Consider the following 20,401-nt stretch of genomic DNA (forward strand, 5'->3'; position numbering starts at 1 on the left):
GTGTGGGATTGAGGGTGACCTTTTCTAGTGGGCCGTTATTGGACTTGTCCACTCTTTTTTAGCAACCTTTTAGATAAGGGATGTCATTCTTTAGTGAGAGGGCTTAGGGGAATCAAACACGTCCTCGGGTGATTGCTCTTAACTGTTTGGAGGTTGTTTGTTGACGATTGAATTTTGCTCTTTCCAAACTTGGAAGATGCATTTAGTTCGAATCTCCCCTACCGTATTGATATGGTTGAAAATATGTCTCTTCACCATTTAAGCTCAATAATATGTAATTATACCAAAAAAAAAAAAAAGTTTTATATTTTATTTTTTAGTACATGCGATTGGGGTAGGGGGTGGTTTACACAAATAATATTCATTGGGTGCCTGGGGGTTTTGAACCTCTACCCACATGAGTGGAGGTGGAAGAACTCAACCAATTGAGCTATTGGCACATGAAAATTAGGTTTAATTTTGGGGAAATAACATATCTTTTCATTTACATAATATCCTTCTCTAAATTTTCGCTGGTTATTTAAATCGCGTAAAAGATTGTGATGGGTTTGAAAGAAAGGAGAGGATTATAACTTTCTAGGGTGTATATCCGTTCGAAATCAATACAATTTCACCAATCCGCACCCGATCAATTATAGATTGGATTATGATTTTTCCAATCAAATCCGATCACATCAGAACTTAAAAAAGACTTGAGAGGTAACGAGAGTAATTTTCTATTTTGTGTTTTTTAATCACATACTTTCTTGTTAAGAAACAAAAAAAAGACAGACCAATGGATATCTCCCTCTACAAAACCTACCCCCATTGAACCTAAGCATAAAGATCAAAATTGACAAACGATTGAACCAAACCAAATATTGGAAATCAGCAGCAACATTAGCTGCGCCAATAGTTGTAGACAAAGGGATAAATTCAAAATTTGTTGTCTTTTAAAGAGAATTACTTTCTAAGTTTTAATAAAGTTACTATCAAATCAAGTGTAGCTAAAGGGATAAATTACTATTTAAGTTTTAATTAAAAATTTAAACAGAGATAAGTATGAGCTCCCTGAAAAGACGCCTGAATCTGTTACGAAGTACAGCTCATCGAAAACGACGTCGCTTCGAGAGACTTGGACTCGTCAGAGACTTTTCTCTCACTCACTCACTCACTCACTCTGCCACTCAAGAACGAAAAGTTAAAGCAAAGAATTAAATAGTAAAAGCGAAGCAAGGAGACAAAGCACATACCATTTTCTGACTCGCACAGATAGACAGATAAAAAGCGGAAACTTCCTTTTGAATTGATTCAGTGGAATTTTCCTCTGCTGTTTTCTCTCTTGCCAAACGGTACACTTTCCATGCAATTAGCTTAACGATTGTGTTGAATTTGGAATTTTTAATTTTGCAGTGGCAGTTACGTTTGTTGGAATTTTTTTTTTTGTTGTTGTGAATTTTGGCGTGCTGGTGTTTGGCAATAGTGACAGAGAGTTTGTTGATTGTTTCTGGATTTTCTTTGTTAGAAATGCGACTTCAGAAACTGAAACGACGGATCGTCGAAAGCCTTTCCATTTTCAGTTGCTTGTATGCTTCTGTGTGTGTGCTTCTTGCATAAGTAAGTGATTGTTTAGCACCATGATGGTTTTATTTTAGTTTAAGAAATGCTTTTTTGGGCAATGAAATTGAAGTTTGTAATTGTGGTGTGGGATTAATTGGAAAGACTGGTATCTGGATATTGAATTTGGGTTGATATCTTGGAAAAGATGGGATTCGGAAAATTCTTAAAAAGAAGCATTGAATGTAGTGGTAGTATAACATTCTAGGATTTTTCTCTTATGGTATGACTATGCGAAGTGTTTATCCAGTGCGGTTGAACATAACCAACACGGTGAAATGTGCTGAAACTGTAACTAATGCATTTGTACGTAATTAAAACTATATATGTCTTTTAGGAAAGATGTAAATTTAGTCAAGTTACTCAATGTCATTGCATTAAGCAGTAGTGTTTTTGATGCGAAGCACTTTGGACTTTAATCAATAGTCAAAGAGTCTTCTTAGGTTTTTTTATATTTATTTTTTAGTATCTATTATGTACCAAGTAGGGAGTTGGGATACTGAAGGATTACTTAGAAATATCAGAAAAGACAGAAATGGTTTTTTTTTTTGGGTAAATAAATTTCAATGTTTTATAGAAACACTCAAAATAGTTTGTGATTAATGTATGTTAGGAATTCTAAATGAGGGGGAGTGAGAGTCACTGATATTGTATTATAAAAGATACGGGCCAACCATGATCAACATAATTTGAGATATCAATTTCTAAACTATAATCCTATAGGCTTTCTGTTGGTTTCCCCTTAAAAATCTAGACTACTATGGTGACTGGAGTATCATCAGTCCCTTACTTACTCTGTAAGAAGAGTATCCAGTTTCCTATTTACATCAGTTCTTTAGGCTTCAGGGATGGCTCTCTATGGACAAAATAATAAACGTCTAGCGTTGTTAGGGGATTCTTCTGAACAGAATTGCTGTTCAAACAATGCAAATGGCGTGGCAGGTAGATCAGACACAGTGAAGCTGTGATTCTGTAGCAATAAAATATGAAAATACAGATAGCAAAGAATAACAATGAGTTACCCAGTAGGGGTGAGTGGAAATATGGGTTTAAACATGACAATTGCAATGTAGGTCATATGCACTTTGACCAACTCGGTTTTGGACTGGATTATTATCCAATAAACAAGAGGGAAAAAAAATTATCCAATAAAAAAGATATTTTTACATTCCTTGATTCCAAGGTCATCTTTAACTTAATGGTCATAGTTGCAGGACAATAGTCAATGTTAATGCACAGTAGAAGTGGCAATGTTCCTGAAGATGATATGATGAACCTGATGTTCCAGTCAAAAGTGTGCTACTTTACTGCCTCCTGAGGCTGGCTTGAAAAGTTAGATTTATATTCAATCCAGATGCATATGACAGAAATGTTAGTATTCTGTCACTCTGAGTGGTAATGCCTCCTTCACAAATGAAATGGTACCTTTGGTGTTGCATTCTGGCGGGGCATGTTTGGATATCTGCCGTTTCTCTTACTTCAGGGCAGTACAGAAGCACAGCCAATGGTTCAGAAGACTGGTTGCACAATGTCAGCTCGGATATAATAGAAGGTTTTCAGAGAAGCACCTCAACTTATAAGGTTGCAAAGTTATCATCCCCGTTAAATGATTCTGTATCTTGTGAGGACCTGGAAGGTGTTGGATCATTCAATACTACATGCTTGTTAAACTCAAACTTGAATTTCAGTTCTGATCTTTACATATATGGTACTGGAAACCTGGAGATTCTCCCTCATGTATCAATTGTCTGTCCAATTGAAGGCTGCATGATTACATTTAATATGTCAGGAAATGTTAAAATTGGTCAATTTGCTGCAGTAGTTGCTGGTTCTGTAGTTTTTTCTGCTGCCAATCTGACTATGGAATATAATTCTTCTATAAATACAACATCTTTGGGTGGATTACCACCTTCTCAAACTAGTGGAACTCCAGTGGGCTATGATGGAGGTGGTGGAGGGCATGGTGGCCGAGGTGCTTCCTGCTTGAAAAATAATCAGTCAAGTTTTTGGGGTGGTGATGTTTATACGTGGTCAACATTGTCCGAGCCGTGGAGTTATGGGAGTAAGGGTGGGGGCTTATCTACTAAAATTCCATTTGGAGGGAATGGTGGAGGACGTGTCAAGCTTCAAGTGAAGGATATGCTGTATATGAATGGGTCTGTAACTGCAGAAGGGGGGGACGGTGGGACAACTGGCGGAGGAGGATCTGGTGGAAGTATTTCTGTACATGCTGTAAAGTTGTGAGTACATGCCTTTTAATTTGATATTATGCTTATGCTTTCTTTAGGGAGTGGGTGATGTACAAACCGGTTTAGGTGCTTGGTTCCTTTTTTTCCTCAGTGGGAAAAGAAAGTTCATATGAAAAATTACACAATGGCAAAAGGAGGACAATAGTTGACCTAGGAAAGAGAAACCAAGAAGCATAAAACAAAGCCACACTCAATACAAAAATCCAGCCCAATCAAAAGTGAATTTCACTAAGGGGAGCATCATAAAGTGCTTAGAAAAAGACCATAAGTATGACCACAGCTCTTCCACCTCTGCCTTCAAAAGTTGTTCTGTTCCCTTACATCCAAATCACCAAATTTGAAAACTCCGCAGCCCCATAATACCTTAGCCCTCTTCCCACCTCCAAAGCCCGCATACCTTTCACTCAATAGATTGAACACAGCTAAAAATGCTAATCGATTGGCATTCATATAGAGCTACATTAATACTGAAGAAATTGTTTGTCATATTTATCATACACTTCACCTTCAGTTTAAAGTTATATCAGTTCCAAATCAATGAGCAGTTCATCAGTACCTTATGGGATTAACATTCTTTCTTCTTATTGTAAGGAATATTGCATTTTTTTTTTCCTTGGGAAAGTTGGTGGATAAATAATTGAAACTTTTATGCATTTAATTACTTTGAAGATTGTATTCAAACTAAAAGAACTTCTCTGAGTTTCTTCAATTGCTTGCATTTTGTCCTGTGACATAGGAAGGGATATGGTACCATAAGTGCTGCTGGTGGAAGAGGATGGGGTGGAGGTGGCGGTGGAAGAATATCACTTGATTGTTACAGCATACAAGAAGATGTAAAAGTCACTGTGCATGGTTTGTACTGATTACACATCTGTATCTAGTAGTTGCAGCAACAATATTTGAATTTGATATATATTTGGTTCTTATGTTAGAGTTTTAAATATATTTATCTGATGGTTCTTATGTTACATCTGTGTTATGCTGATTATTGCTATATCTCTTTTTGAGTCTAATATTATCAGTTCCCATGCATGTAGTATATACACTTATAAATGCAGGTTTACGTTTACATTTTCAACTTATCAATTAATTTTTTTTTTGTCTGCAGTCTTGGACTATACTTCGTGGAATATGCTCTTTCTGTTAGAAACATGCCTGTACTTTTGCAAAGCTATTCTAGAAAAATGGAGCTTTGAAATTTATTATGGTTTTATTATGTCAGGTGGTTTGAGTATCGGTTGTCCTGGGAATGCTGGAGCAGCTGGCACATACTTTAATGCAGATTTACTTAGTTTAAGGGTTGGAAATGACAATATCACAACAGAAACTGAAACCCCTTTGCTCGACTTTCCTACCAGCCCGTTATGGTCACATGTTTTTGTGGAGAATAATGCAAAAGTGTTGGTTCCACTTCTTTGGACTAGAGTTCAGGTTGGCAAATTTAGTCTTCTCAAGTAATTAATAATTTTTCATGAGTTGATTTCTATACTTCTGCAAAGAATCTTTTTGCCATGGTTGGACAAATATATATTGCAAAAAATGTGGCTTCATAACATTTCATTGTGGGATCTCCCTTGTTGTAACTTGTTTGGACTTGATTATGGCACCTGTTTTGTCATCTTAAATGCCAATCAGGACATTACTGCATTTCAAATGAAGTTTTCCATTTGTTTCTTTTTTCTTTCCTAGGCATCCTGTGGGAAACTATTTTCTGCATTTCATGTAGCCTTGCTGTTGATAATTTATGAATGTTGAATGGTAATATTCTCTAGGTTTTCAAGGAAGAAAGTAGAGGGAAAAAATGGATATGAAGAAGAATTTAATGAAATATATTATTGATCAACCAAAGAAGAATCCAACCGCATTCCTGTTACATTAGACTTTTCTGGGAACTTGTTTAGGTATACAAAATGGTGCTGCAATTTTACAGCATCTTTGCAAAGACTTAACTAATTGTAAGAATGGCTCCATTTTCTTAACTATGTTATTGTTGACTTCAATGGCCTTTGGGCCTAATATCACCTCTATCTGGATAACAGAGATGAATGGTGAGTTTTAAGGTTTAATATGTGTGTGTTGTATGTTTCAGTTATACGAACATGAAAACAAGATATGATAGCATACGGCTGTATGAAAAATCTCTAAATAATAGTATACAGATACGTAAAGGATACAAGAATTAATTAATACACATATAAATATGTATTTTATATGCCTTAAAAAGATAACAGTAATATCTATTGATTCCATTCCATTGTTCATGCATCGTGCTCACTCTATAGTGTGAGCCCTTATACATTTGTTGACAATAATGCACTTGAATGAAGTTTTTGCCACAGCTCTTATTTATATATGTTTTTTTCCTTGTACCGACCCTTAATTATTATTATTATATTTAAATTACAGACCCTTATTTCTTTAATAATTTTCCAAAAATACTCCTACCTTGTATCCTAGGCGTATCCACATTGTATGAGTCGCATATCGTTACCATATCCCAAAGTCAAACTTTCCAAGAAGCCAGCGGATATGTATTTGGAATATCAGGTGTGTATCCAGCCATATCAGGGGTGTATTTGTACCTGATACTCCATACCTAACTTTTTTGGAGTATCCGTCCTTCGTCGGTGTGTGTGTCTAGCTATTGTTGATCAAGTTTGCAAGTAGGAATGAAGTTAAGAAATATTTTCCATTGCTATTATTGACCTTCAATGGCTTTTGGGGCCTAATGTACTTTATCTCAAGAATAAGGATGAAGGGGGAGTTCCGAGGTTCAATCCTACTTAAATGGAAAGGTTCGCTATCTTTTGCACTTGTAGATATTTTACAGAAGTTTTAACTTATATTGTAGGAAAATGGTACTTGATCTAAAGTTGAAAGATACTTTTAGGGAGATGATATAATTTAGGTACCTATTGTGTTTTTCTGGGGACCTCTTTGTGGAGTTATAGACTTATGGTATTTCCTAAACCTGCTAGTTGGGTCCATTATCTAAGGCTAAGCTCCTAGCACAGCAGTGCTTCCGTGGATGCATAGAGAACTTAAAACTGTGGGGAACAGTGCTTAATGTGGCCTTTGGGAACTAAAACTATAGGGGTTGATTGAAATTATGCGAAGGGGACAATGGACCTGATTCAATGAAGTCGGACACAGGGTGTGTGGTGTTTAAGACTAAGTTGCAATAGGTATTGAAGAGGTTTTGAAAACACTTTCGTATTTTGGTGATCTTATACATTGTCCTTTCTAAACATGAAGTTGCTTCATTTTGTAGACATTTAAAATTTGGAACTAAGAACCTGAAAAACAGTCCTTTCTTACTATGGGATATGTTTCTGTCATGTTAGAAGTACCATGGCACTACCATAGAATTGGTCAAGAAGTGATGGATTTACAAGTATTACATGTTTTATCTTTTTTATTTCTATAAGTGAATTCCTTCATTTTGTATGCTCTATCCAGAAGATACATGCACTTATTTTTGGTGTGCATCCTCTTTGATTGTGAAGGTGAGAGGCCAAATTAGTCTATACCGTGGGGGCAGCATCATCTTTGGATTGTCCGAGTATCCAATTTCAGAATTTGAGCTTGTTGCTGAAGAACTTCTGATGAGTGATTCCATCATAAAGGCAAGCAGCTATCATAGCATTTCATTTTCCTTTCTATTTATCAATGTTCTTAGTACAAGCAATTGTCTAAACCCTTGATGCAATCAAGCCAAGGAAGGTGAGACAGAGTCATTGTCTAACTTGTTTGAGCTTGGTTTCATCAAATCTCAATCAAGCTTGAACTGAATAATTATGGATGTGCTTGAACCAAAGCTCAAGCTTCCTGGGAAAGATGAGGATCACACACATACATTTCAAGGCTGAACTCAAGTTCAAACTTTTTTGTGGTTCTTCAAAATTTCACCAACGTAAACTTTTTTATGGTACCTAACCAAGAAAGTCAAAAGCAATAGGATTACCCTAGGGATTTCCTCGATGAAGGATCAAACTTCCTCTGGCTAGTCGTAGGTTAAACCCGTTCTAGGTGGTTGTTCTACGTTGTTTCATTAGATTTTTCTGTTTGAAATCGGCATGTCATCCTGGAGCTATAGAATAATCATGTTTGCCTGTGGTATAAGCTTACTCGAGTGCTATTCATGAACAAATTGAGAGTTTAGTCTTGCTCAATTTCACTCGTTATGTCAAGAGGAGGGTTTTACCATATGTTCGTTGCTTTTCTTTATGAGGTGCTACTTTGATATTAAAGAACTTGGCGGGTTGGTGCTGTGGGATCTTTGTAGAATTCTAATTCCCGGCTCTGAAGTTTCTCTTATTTTCTGTAAAGAGTCTAAAAAAGGTATCTTAATATAAATGAAGGTTTTTGGTGCATTTAGAGTTGCTATCAAGATGTTACTCATGTGGAACTCCAAAATTCAAATAGATGGTGGTGGAAATCCCATTGTTACTGCTTCAGTCCTTGAAGTCAGGAATCTGATTGTTCTGAGGGTATGATGGTCTGAACCTCATCCTTATTTATATTTAATACTCATTGTATTTTAAACCTTTCGCCTTTTCTTGGTAGTTGAAAAGTGGAGTTGATACATTGTGTTTTGCAGCAAAACTCTGTCATTAGTTCAAATACAAACTTGGGTGTATATGGCCAGGGACTACTGAAGTTGACTGGTCATGGTGATGCAATAAAAGCCCAGAGGCTCTCCTTGTCTCTCTTTTATAACATCACTGTAAGCCTTTGTTTCTCTTGTAGTGTTAGATGTTTTAGCTCTTTTGTTCTGTGACCTTCTTGGCCACTTCTGCTGTATCCTTTTAGTTTTCTTCAATAACAGTTCGTTTCTTTTAAAAAAGAAAATTTATTTCTAATTGCTTCTATGCTGATTTGAAAATAGCAAAGAGCTCATAGATTTGAAAAAAAAATCCTGTTTGCCCATGGGTTTTTGACAACTATGAAAAAATTATACTTACACATTATTTCTTTGTTGTCATCATTTCATCATCTCATCTTATCTTGTCTTCTGAAAGCATTGCATGACATTTTCAGAACATGCAACTACCATAGTGACTGCTTCCACTAATGCGTTAAATTTTTTATACAATTCCAAACTACCTTTCGAGAAGTTTTTGTTTATATGTTTTTGGAATGTGACATTTCGGCTATCAGTAACTATTGTATGTTTCTTTCTGGTGGCTCAGTTTTTTTTCTTTAATTCTGGCCAAAATGGATCTATTTGTAACCTATTCTGCTGTTACTTTGTCATGCGTTTCCTTTTTATGGTAGTGAAACTGTAGAATTCCATTTGGACAAACTGCTTTACAAATTTTCATGCTTCTTACAACAGGTTGGTGCTGGTTCTTTACTTCAGGCTCCATTGGATGATGATGCTAGCAGAAACGTGTGAGTATGAAGTTTAGGGTCTTGTTCCTCTGTGCTTGTGTTTTCTTCCCTGAGAATTTTTTTGACTTTTTTTTTTGTGAATTCAATTTTGTAGGGTAACAAAATCCCTTTGTGAGAGTCAAGCATGTCCATTGGATTTGATTACTCCACCAGATGATTGCCATGTTAATTATACACTCTCCTTTTCACTTCAAGTAAGATTAAGAATTTTATTAGAGATTTATGGAGAGATGCTAAAGCATATTGGAACAGAATACCTGCTTTATTGTAATTTTAATCATTTTCTTAAGCATGATTTATTTTTAATGTGTAAGGTACGAAGTCTTTATTTTATGTATGCCGTAGACTTCTAGTCAATTTTTTTTTTTTGTTATTCTCTTTTGTCAAATTAGACTTCTAGTCATTTAGATAGCAATCATAGAAAATTAGTTTCTACTGGGAATCTAACCTTCCTGTTGGCTTATCTTATTGGTATGTTAAGTTTCATGGGTTCATAATCTAAATTATAAGGTTATTTTGTGTGGCTTTTCCAAATTGTATACAGTTGGACAACCTGCAAGAGCTATTCCCATTTCAATTTTTCTTTTTTCTTTCGATAATTATAAAGCAGGAGACTGGTCCAAGTTTGCCTGGACTTCCATTTCTGGTCTGGATGCTGATCATGAGTTTTACCACTACCAAAACTTTCTTTTATGTTGGTTACTTTCTTCAATTTTTGGCTTCAACTCTTGATTGAAATCAACTCTTTCTGATCGGTTGATTACCCATAGAAGTATCAACTTGTGGGTTCACCGTTATTGTTGTTCAAAGTACATTTGTGTTTCACATTTTGTAGATTTGTCGTGTTGAGGACCTTCTTGTTGATGGTGTCGTGAAGGGAAGTGTAATTCACATCCACAGGGCGAGGACTATTATTGTAGATACTGATGGCCTGATCACTGCATCAGAACTAGGTAAAGGAGGTTATTCTAGAGCTAAGATGTGAAATGTTTTACGCATTTGATTAAATCAAAACCATCTATTTTCAGGTTGCAGTAAAGGTATTGGAAGTGGAAACTTTTCAAATGGAGCTGGTAGTGGTGCTGGACACGGGGGAAGAGGGGGCTCTGGATACTTTAATGGGAGGGTGTGCAATGGTGGTAATGAATATGGCAATGCTGATCTCCCATGTGAATTGGGGAGTGGAGCTGAGGGTCCCAGTCCGTCATATGGGAATGTGGTTGGAGGGGGAATGATTGGTAAGTTTTCGAACATATAAAAAATTGTTGGCACACATCTATGGCTTAAATTTTGAGAATAGTGGTAAACCAGCAAACTTTTTCATAGTGTCATGAAATCTTGACTTCAACTCACTGCTATTGCAACCTCCCAACACAAGCTGAACTTCACATGTTGGGCTCAGGTGTTGTGGAAAGACGCCTATATGTGAGGGGAGTGTTAGAGTATAAAATTATTGTTGGCCCACAAAGTAGCACTTAAGTTTTTGGCAATAGTAGTAAACCAGCAAACTTTGTAACTAAGCAATTTCAAAACCACCCTTTATTCTTGCACTGGAAAAAGAAAAAGGAAGACAGTTGTTTTAGAAACCAGTAACTACGGGAAATATTCAACTCCAATAATAAAAGTCTTGTACAGGTAAGCATAACCTTATTAAACTTTCTAAGGTGCTTAATATAAAATGTCAAATTTTAGGACCATAACCAGATATGCTCTTCCAGAACCCCCTTTAGTGGGAACAATGTTTTCTAGTGACATGCAATTGGGTGTTGAACTGCTGATGAACAAAAACCAAGTGGCTGCAACTATGAATTACTAATTTAAATATATTTGACATTATACTTGGATCATACTTACACTCAATTTCATGCTGGTTAGTGATGGGATCCATCCAGTGGCCACTCTTAAAGCTTGAAGTCTTTGGAACATTGAGTGCTGATGGCCAAAGCTTTCATAAAGCAGCCAGAAATGGTAATGGTACTTTGATTGGCGGACTTGGTGGAGGTTCAGGTGGGACAATCCTTATTTTCCTTCAAGAGCTTGGATTACTTGCACATAATTCATCTTTGTCTGTTGCTGGGGGCAAAGGTGGTCCTCTTGGTGGAGGTGGGGGTGGGGGTGGAAGAGTTCATTTTCATTGGTCTAAGATAGATTTCGAGGATGAATATGTTCCGGTTGCTATTATAAGTGGCTCCATTAACAGCAGGTATGATTTGGTGTCTTTATAATTTTCATAAATCTAAGATTGTGCTGCTATCAGTTCTTTGAATATCCTTTTTGGATATGGGGGATGTGTTTTCCTGCTTTTTGGTCAAATATATTTGTAAAACATTTTCTTGATACACTATCACTTCCTTACCCAATTTTCATGCATGATTTTGAATGCCAGATGCTCTGGGGACTTTCATAAAATACAGAAACTCCTTCTAAGAGAATACTTTCCTCATAGAGGCTTATTCAACCATTCAATCATGTTACTGATTTTCAAAATAATAAAACGTAAAAAAGTTTGTCTGATATTGTAGTTTCTCAGTTTTTTATTTCCATCATTACCCTTGGTCATGGGAATTAAATGGCTAAGAGTATGCATTGAATTTGACAAGTACCTGGTTTTCTGTTCTGAAGACTATCACTAGCAGCTTAGCTATTACTATAAATTTGATTAGGTTGCTAATTACTAGTGGTAACAGTCTGAGTTGACCAAAACAAATAGAGCACCCTTTCTACTACTGCTTCGACACCAACTTGCTAGTACGAAAGAAGAGTTTACATTACCTATTTGACCAAGGAACTTTCCCTGGTGGGGGCATGATGATACAAGATAGAACACTAGTATCACATACAGTGACAATCTTTCTCCCAAGCAGAAAATAAAAGTAAATTACTGAATTTTAAAAGAAAAAAAGAAAAAAAGAAGAAAATATTTCTGATCAAACATAGTATTTTAGTTGATTAAGTACTTATAGAATGATAGTCTTTATGATGAAAGAGAAGATCATGTTTACGTCTGCTTTAAGGTTTCAATCTGATTTTCTGTCTACATGATTCTGATGGGGTTATAGCACATGATAGTTCATGCCTTCCATTTCTTATGAAATTGGCATATCATACCTCATCCCCATATTTGCTAACAAATTGTTCCTAGATTTGAATTGTTTTCTTAGCAAATCCCTTACCTCGAGAGCTTGAAATTGTCACAAAAGTCTGGATATTCTCATTATCCCATCTTCAGAAGAATAACTTATTATAAATTATCAAAAAAAATTTACCTAAAAACCCGTCATTTGGTTGCCCTCTTAACCTATACTAAAAATATCTGCAAACTTGCTTTTCTTTTTTAATTTTCAAATGTTATCTTTTAAGTTTTTGTCAGACTACATACAGACTGTTCTTTTAAGCCTACTGGGATAAGTATGGTTGAGGGTAGAATTCTCATCTTTCAACAAATGTTACTTGAATAGTTTTTTCTTTTATTTTCTTAATAAGCCGTGGTATGAAAAGAACTCAATAATGGCAATTTAATTTCTTGCTGATCTCTGTTAGTGGAGGTGCTGGGGATGATGGAGGTCATCATGGAAGCGATGGAACTATCACTGGGAAAAAATGCCCAAAGGGCCTTTATGGAACCTTCTGCAAGGTAATTTTCATTTGGTATTTCATAATGGAATATGTCTCTTTTCTAGTATAAATGGTTCTGGTATCAAACATAGAAACCTGTGCACGTTCATGCTACCCCTTATTTCGATATGTGCATCAGTTTGTGGTGTAAAATGGTTGTGTTAGCCATTTAAGTTAGGCCCAATACGCTTGTGGCATGCCATGCTTCAATTGGTCTCACTGTGCTTTGAAACAAGCTGTGAGTTTCTGTTTTTGTTGCTTAATTCTGGTTTAGTATAAAGTTTTCATTATGGTGGGAATTTTGCTTTCCAACCTCACTAAACTGGCCTGAGCCGAACCGGTCAGATTGGACCAGTGTGCCACCTTTGTGTGGGTTTGATCGAGTCAATATTTGTTTAACTCATCAAAGTTGGTTGGCGTTGTCAATATCTGAACCAATAGGACTCACTTAAAAAATATTTGGGTTTTGCGTTTGTCCTATCGTGAAACTTGGACCTCAAAAACACCCACATCCTATGTGCCACTATGTCTTTGTGTACAAAGAAATTCAAAGAAACCGCTACTGACAGACAGGACAAACAGCTGGGTCTTTTTCTTGACCTCAGGCTTGACTTCTTCTTGGACTCCTTTCCTATACTATTGGCCCCTGCCCTTCCAGTTTGAAGTCAGTCAAGACATCATTAAGGAATTGATTGAACCCTTGGGCGGAGTTAGGCTGGGCGTCGTTACAGAACATTTCTTATATCCAAGAATTTCATTATTGATTGAATTGGGTTCCATGCAAGTCTAAATCCTTCTTCCTATCTTTCCGTCCGCCAAAGTGGTGCTGGCCAAAACACTTGAGGGGAAGCCACTTAGAGTCTTTGCAACATAAACAAATTATCATTTTAAAGGTTATCCTGTTATTATTAATATCCTGTTTGATCAATGTGAGGTATATCTGCTATATCTGTTTTCATTTTCTTTCTTTTTTTAAGGTTTTTGAGGATTGTGTTCTGTTACAGGAATGCCCTGTTGGCACATTCAAAAATGTTGATGGTTCTGATGCACATCTTTGTACTCCTTGTTCTGTTGATCTTCTTCCAAGTCGTGCTGAGTTCATCTATGTGCGAGGTATTTTGATGAACATATTTTATCTTTTATGTTTGATTCTCTCTCTCTCTCTCTCTCTCTCTCTCTCTCTCTCTGTGTTCCCAAATGTAGTTTTTTGTATTATTTTAATATTGGCTCTCAGCTCACGAAAAGGTGCACACTTGCTGTAGGTGGGGTGACTCAGTCATCATGTCCCTATAAATGTGTATCTGACAATTATAGGATGCCAAAATGCTACACACCTCTCGAGGAGCTTTTGTATACTTTCGGGGGCCCCTGGCCTTTTGCAATTTTATTGTCATGCATTTTGGTGGTTCTGGCTTTGTTACTAAGGACTTTGAGAATCAAATTGGTTGGTTCATGTTCATATCACAGGGCTGGTTCAATTGAACAGCACAGTCATCATCAATACCCGTGTCTTCTTTCCCTATCTGAGGTATACAACAAGTATTCCTTTATTTCAAATTATGCTTCCGCAGCTATGATTTGATTGCCTTGCAGAATTTTTGACATGTTTATTTTTTATTTTGTAAATAATAATATTAGGTACGGGGAACCAGAGTTGAAGAAACTCAAAGCCATGTTCATCGAATGTACTTCATGGGTCCTAATACTTTCAGAGAACCATGGCATCTTCCTTACTCTCCTCCTAATGCAATCATTGAAATTGTGTAAGAAAATTACTGAACTTAGAAGTCTATGCGATATTACAATTGGATGCTAATATGACAGCGATATTTTTTTTGAGGAATATGACAGTGATATTTTGGATTAGTATATGTGATTAGGTATTGGCCATTGATATCAGTGCACCTGAAACCAAGAAAACTTATCTAACCTGTTGGTTCTAATAATTTGGTTTGAAAGTTTTTCTTCCAAGATACTTTTTGCCTTAAAAAATAACGCATGTTCTCTTAGAACTAATATAATTAGTTAATTGTTAGTCCAAGATAATGGTTTAATTGAAAGCACCACTTAGGTTTGCATCTACTTGTTCTGTCTAATATGTAACAATATTTATTTGTTTTTGCAACCCCTTTTTTGGGTTACAGATATGAAGATGCATTTAACAGATTTATTGATGAGATCAATTCTGTTGCTGCATATGATTGGTGGGAAGGGTCTGTGCATAGTATACTTTCAGTTCTCGCATACCCTTGTTCCTGGTCCTGGAAACAGTGGCGGCAAAGAAATAAAGTTCATCGCCTTCAGGAATATGTGAAGTCTGAATATGACCATTCATGTCTTCGCTCTTGCAGATCTCGAGCCTTGTACAAAGGGATGAAGGTTTTACTCTTTCTACTAAATTTCCTTCCCAGTAAATTTTGTAATTACACTTATTATCGTAATCAATCATTGTCAAGCTTCATATTCGTACTTGGTAGGTTTCTGAGGTTCTCTTTGGAGTAGACAATTTACATATGGTGGCATCTTAAAATAGATGAATTTATAAAATGCAATTTAATACCATCAACTAAGTGTGGACCTTTTACTATCTTGCTTTATACATCCATCTCTAATGTGGACAGTTTCAATGTATTCCTGTTTCTCTAATTGCAAGACGCATGCACGTTTCACTTTTATGCTATATGTGTGACATATCCCGATAATGGGTGACACAGACATCAATTTCATGCCATTCTTGCCAAGAACTCATTCCTTTCACTACTTCTTGCCAATCAAGCATTGGCAAAAGTTTCATTCACTGGTGAAAAAAAGAAAAATGGTACAAGGTCTGAAAATGAAAATAAATTATACAGTAGTTTATTTGTTGTGAAAGTTTTGCCAAAAAGAAAAAGATGAAAGAAGATAATGTGTTCAGTTGACAGGTTATTATTCTGACCAAATAGAAAAGGTTAACAGGTGATTATAACACAGTTTACATGTCATAAAGTGTTGTTATTAACCCAGTATGATTACCAAGCCACATAACTGATATCCTTGGTAGTGAACAACGGAGCAAGTACTGTTGTGTTAGGCTACCACAAAAATAATTATTAAAATTCAGTTCCCAATGACTGTTTGGTCTAGTGGCATCAATGTTTTCAAAGGCGTGGGCACACCTCATAGCAAGGTGCAATGGAAACAACCCAGAAGCTCAGTTGTTTCACAAAAGTACTGAAAGGCATAAGCCTTTTGGGCTTTATAAATGAAAAATATATATATTACCCATGCCAGAACGATGCCGTTTGGAAGGGGTAACTTAAAAAATAAAAAACAATGTGGAAAGAAGAAGCATTCTGCCTCCTGATAGTGGACAATTACCATCCCACGTTGATTCCTTAGATAAAGATGATAGTGATATTAGCTTGAATGAAGTCTTATTGATGAGGATTTGGATAGATAAGCGTATTTTCTCTTTTGGAGCTGCTTTTTATGTTTTTGTTAATGATCTTATTGGATGAGCATTATCATTGTTGGGATTCTTATTTAAGTTGGATGATCATAAATATCATATGTTTTATGAATTACTATTAATATGTATTTTTTTTTCTTCATATATATTATTTGTGTAGAAGTTTTAAAAAAATAATAATAATTTGAAAGTCTTATGCCGCATGGCTTACATCTTGTCTTGCAAGACCCAAAATGCCTCGCATTAGGTGCATTTGCCTCTGAACACATTGAGTGGCACTAATCTCCACTTTGCTGGAGGTTCTGAGTTCAAACCTCACAGACTGCATTTGTTGAGCAGAAAATGTTTGGAGTTCACATGGCTATGCCTTAGTCTGTAATTGCATCCTCGTTGGACTGGGTGGCTGGGGGAATACAGAAGTAGGAGGTTTAAAAGGTTATGCCTCTTTTGTTATGTAGATTGTTTGGAAGAGGGCAGGAAAAGAGATGAACGTTTTACGGTGTAAAAACAAACATTGAATCAATGAACTGTTGCTGTCAAGGTCTCTTTTTGAATGGATGGGCGGGTTGCATTTCCTTTTCTACTTTGTCAAATTTCCTTTAGAAGGTTAGTTAGGGCTTGTTGTTTCTCTTTTCAATTTTTCCTTTTTTGGGTACTTTGGACACTTACTGCATACCATAGTATCCTTTTCTTGACGTAAATTTTACTTACCAAAAAATAATAGTTTCTAGCAATTCATTTATGTTGAGTTTTCTTCACAGGTATTGAATGATATGTAAAATTTCTTCTCTGTCTCATCTTCATAATTGAAATTGATGCAGGTTGGAGCAACACCAGACTTAATGTTGGCATATATTGATTTTTTCCTTGGTGGTGATGAGAAGCGTCTAGATATGGTATCAATCATACAGAAGAGGTTCCCCATGTGCATAATTTTTGGTGGTGATGGCAGCTATATGTCACCTTATAATCTTCACAATGATACGTTGTTGACCAACCTCCTTGGCCAGGTCTGTAGTTTCACGTGATAAGTAACCTACTGATTATTGTTTTGTTATACATATCCGATGTAAATCATGTCATTCTATTCTCAGCATGTCCCAGAAACTGTTTGGAATCATTTGGTTGCTGGTTTGAATGCTCAGTTGAGGATGGTGAGGCATGGATCTATCCGTTCTCACCTAATTCCTGTGATTAATTGGATGAATAGCCATGCAAACCCTCAACTTGTGTTTCATGGAGTAAGAGTTGAGCTTGGGTGGTTTCAAGCAACAGCCTCTGGTTATTATCAGCTGGGAATATTGGTAGTGGTTGGGGATTATCCACTTCAAAGTCTGCATCAGTCTGATATGGGGGATAACGAGCTACCAAGGTAACTTTGATTATTTGCACTTACATTTCTTTTTTAAGAGCATGCGCTGATTGCTCATATACACCCTGGACCTCCAATTTTTGCATGCTTCAAAACAAGTGTGATGGGCTTATCCATTTTTCCATTTTAACACACTGTTTCTACAACCAATTAAGAATGTTAGTGTTCATTAAGAATGTTTTCATTCTTGTAAGACTTGCATGGCATGGATAAAAACAGAGAAGTTTTTTATTTTTTCCTTTTCTGTTCCCTTCTTATTTCGTTATTGTTGGTAGGCATAAACGTCTGACTGCACTGATATCCTTTTGGGGCTAGAAAATATAGCAGCTTGAACCCTTAGAATGCACAAGTGACTGATTCCTGAACCCTGCATGTATTGTTTAGCGTAATGATTATTGACTAAATTGTTAATTCTTTATCTAAAATCAGGTCCAATGCTGCATGCACAAGAAAATGTTCAAAGCAGATGCAACAAAGTTGGCCATTTGTAGGTCATGCATTATCTGTTAAAAGGATAACTGGAGGGATTAATGGAGGTCTTATAAATCTTACTACCTTGAGATCTTTGGATTATAAAAGGGATTTCCTCTTTCCACTCTCTCTCTTACTGCACAATACAAGACCTGTTGGTCGTCAGGTACTTCAATTAGATTTTTTATTGTATTTAAAATAGGCACAATTCCGATGTCATTCAAGATATAATATAAATGCATGTTTCAGGACACCCTGCTGCTGCTGATAAGTTTCATGCTGTTAGCAGATCTTTCTGTCACCATTCTTATGTTACTTGAATTCTATTGGATATCTCTTGGGGCTTTCCTTGCTGTCTTGCTTATACTTCCTTTATCCCTTCTCTCTCCCTTCCTTGCTGGATTGAATGCCTTATTCAGTAAGGAACTTAGAAGAGCTTCACTTGCTCGTGTATATGCATTGTGGAATGCTACATCGCTTTCTAATATTGTAAGTAATACAGCGCTTGAAATATGGTTTAGCATAATTGCTTTTTGAAATTTCTATTACAAGTTAGGAACAACTTATGGATATGCATGAGACTTAGAGCTATTTCTATATTCATAGCTGCCCATAACCAATAAACTCTAAGCGGGGAGTTGGGTTGAACTCACCATGCTTTTTGTGGTCATTGCTCAACATGCTTTTTGTGGTCATTACTCACCATGCTTATGTTCTAGCACTAGTATGTGGTGGAGGGGGTAGGGTAGTGACTCATTCTAAAATTGTGAGCATACATGTTAAGTGTCGAAAAATAAGACGGTTTGGACCTTTGAACTATAGTTCAAAGTGGGCCCCACAAACTGTCCCAATTTCTTGAAAAGAAAAATGGAGATCCTCTCCTGAAGCAGCTCAAATGTTTCGACATCTAGATCTCCCCACTCAACTATTACTGTCGAGTTATGTAATTAATTTTGAACTCTGCAGGTGGTCGCTTTCATGTGTGGCATTTTACATTATGGATTTTCATTTTTCCAGCCACCTCACAAGTCAAATACATGGAACACTAGAAGGTGAGGCCTCCATTCTATCTTGAAGCAAATAATAAGATTCTTTGGATGGAACTAACTGCTGCTTGTTAGTCATGTTAATGTGCCTGTAAAAATACATGCATAGAGTGGCAAACATGAGGTGAAAACCAGTGTTTGCAGAGAGCCAAACCAGTGTAGAGTTCTTTAGATTGTGTTGAAGTGACCTTTACCTGTACATGCTGATTGAACTATTTTTGGTTCTAGGTTTTTGAACTTTAGTCTCTTGTCAGTATTTGTTATTAAGCTGTTCTGTAATATGTTTAGAAAAATGATAATCCCTTATATATTTATTGAAGAAGGATCCTTCTCCTTTTTGTTGCTGTTAATTAAGGGCTAAAAAGAAATTAATCCTCTCTTAAAACTAATCATGAAATTATTTTGTACATGTGACATTGCATCTTTCATACACGTTATATGCTTCTGAACTGTACGTGCTCTCAGGGATGATGATAAGTGGTGGCTTTTACCAACCATTCTTCTGCTATTCAAGTTAATGCAGGCGCTGTTTGTGGACTGGCACATAGCAAATTTAGAAATCCAAGATCATTCTCTATTTTTCCCAGATCCGGACGCGTTTTGGGCACACGAGTCTGGAACGTAAGAAAAAGGAAACGAAATATAAATGACAACGATTCTAAAGCTTTTGTGCTCTTCTGGTGTCAGGAAAGAGGCCTTTATGTTCTGCTTTGGCACCGGAGTGGCTGCTTTGCCTTTATGTTTTGCTTTGGCATCGGTGTGGCTGATGTTTTTGTAAATATGTTCCAAGTTGTATACATGCATTGGTTATAGCCTTATAGGTGCAGCTTTCCTCCATTGTACTCAGAGAGGCAAATGGATTGTAAAACTTTAGAGCACAGTAAGGAAGATAGAGATTAGTTTCAATCATTTTTCACCGGAAATTATTGTAATGCGAACATTTTCATTATTTCTAATATATAAAGGATAGATCTGTCTTTTTATCTGTGTCATGCCTTCATCCACAAAAGCTCATGCATGTACACACATACAAGTGTAATTTTCTCTTGTGCATTCAAATTACAGAGCCTTCTGCATTGCAACAAATCAATAGCTAATGTTGTAATCTGAAAATAAAATAAAATAAAATAAAATTGTTAACTACATAAAAGTACCCAACCTTTGGGGTCGTTTTAAATTAGTACCCTACAATATTAGTGTTATAAATCTT

The 20,401-nt window shown here is 36.3% G+C and overlaps 1 protein-coding gene across 10 annotated transcripts; it reads left to right on the forward strand.

Annotated features, from left to right (window-relative positions):
• Positions 1-1,161: 1,161 nt before the first annotated feature.
• Positions 1,162-20,176, forward strand: LOC110756280 (MraZ). Of its 10 annotated transcripts, none has more exons than XM_021957690.2 (24): positions 1,163-1,331; positions 1,505-1,596; positions 2,811-3,836; positions 4,582-4,697; positions 5,068-5,276; positions 7,352-7,471; positions 8,207-8,335; positions 8,446-8,571; positions 9,184-9,239; positions 9,334-9,433; positions 10,075-10,192; positions 10,268-10,477; positions 11,115-11,442; positions 12,780-12,873; positions 13,859-13,967; positions 14,117-14,382; positions 14,493-14,617; positions 14,999-15,233; positions 17,124-17,312; positions 17,397-17,674; positions 18,104-18,311; positions 18,395-18,634; positions 19,112-19,197; positions 19,706-20,176. In XM_021957690.2, exons 3-24 carry the CDS (start codon positions 2,995-2,997, stop codon positions 19,707-19,709), a joined length of 4,188 nt encoding a protein of 1,395 aa, XP_021813382.1. In that variant the 5' UTR covers positions 1,163-1,331; positions 1,505-1,596; positions 2,811-2,994; the 3' UTR covers positions 19,710-20,176. The 10 variants fall into 10 exon arrangements, 9 of the variants coding, with proteins under 9 accessions (XP_021813382.1, XP_021813379.1, XP_021813378.1 ...); XM_021957687.2 differs by having other exon boundaries at positions 1,164-1,331; positions 2,805-3,836; positions 19,657-20,176; XM_021957686.2 differs by having other exon boundaries at positions 1,164-1,331; positions 19,657-20,176.
• Positions 20,177-20,401: the final 225 nt, after the last annotated feature.

Source organism: Prunus avium, chromosome 5 (genome assembly GCF_965620075.1).
Source record: "Prunus avium chromosome 5, drPruAviu1.hap1.1, whole genome shotgun sequence".
NCBI lineage: Eukaryota > Viridiplantae > Streptophyta > Magnoliopsida > Rosales > Rosaceae > Prunus > Prunus avium.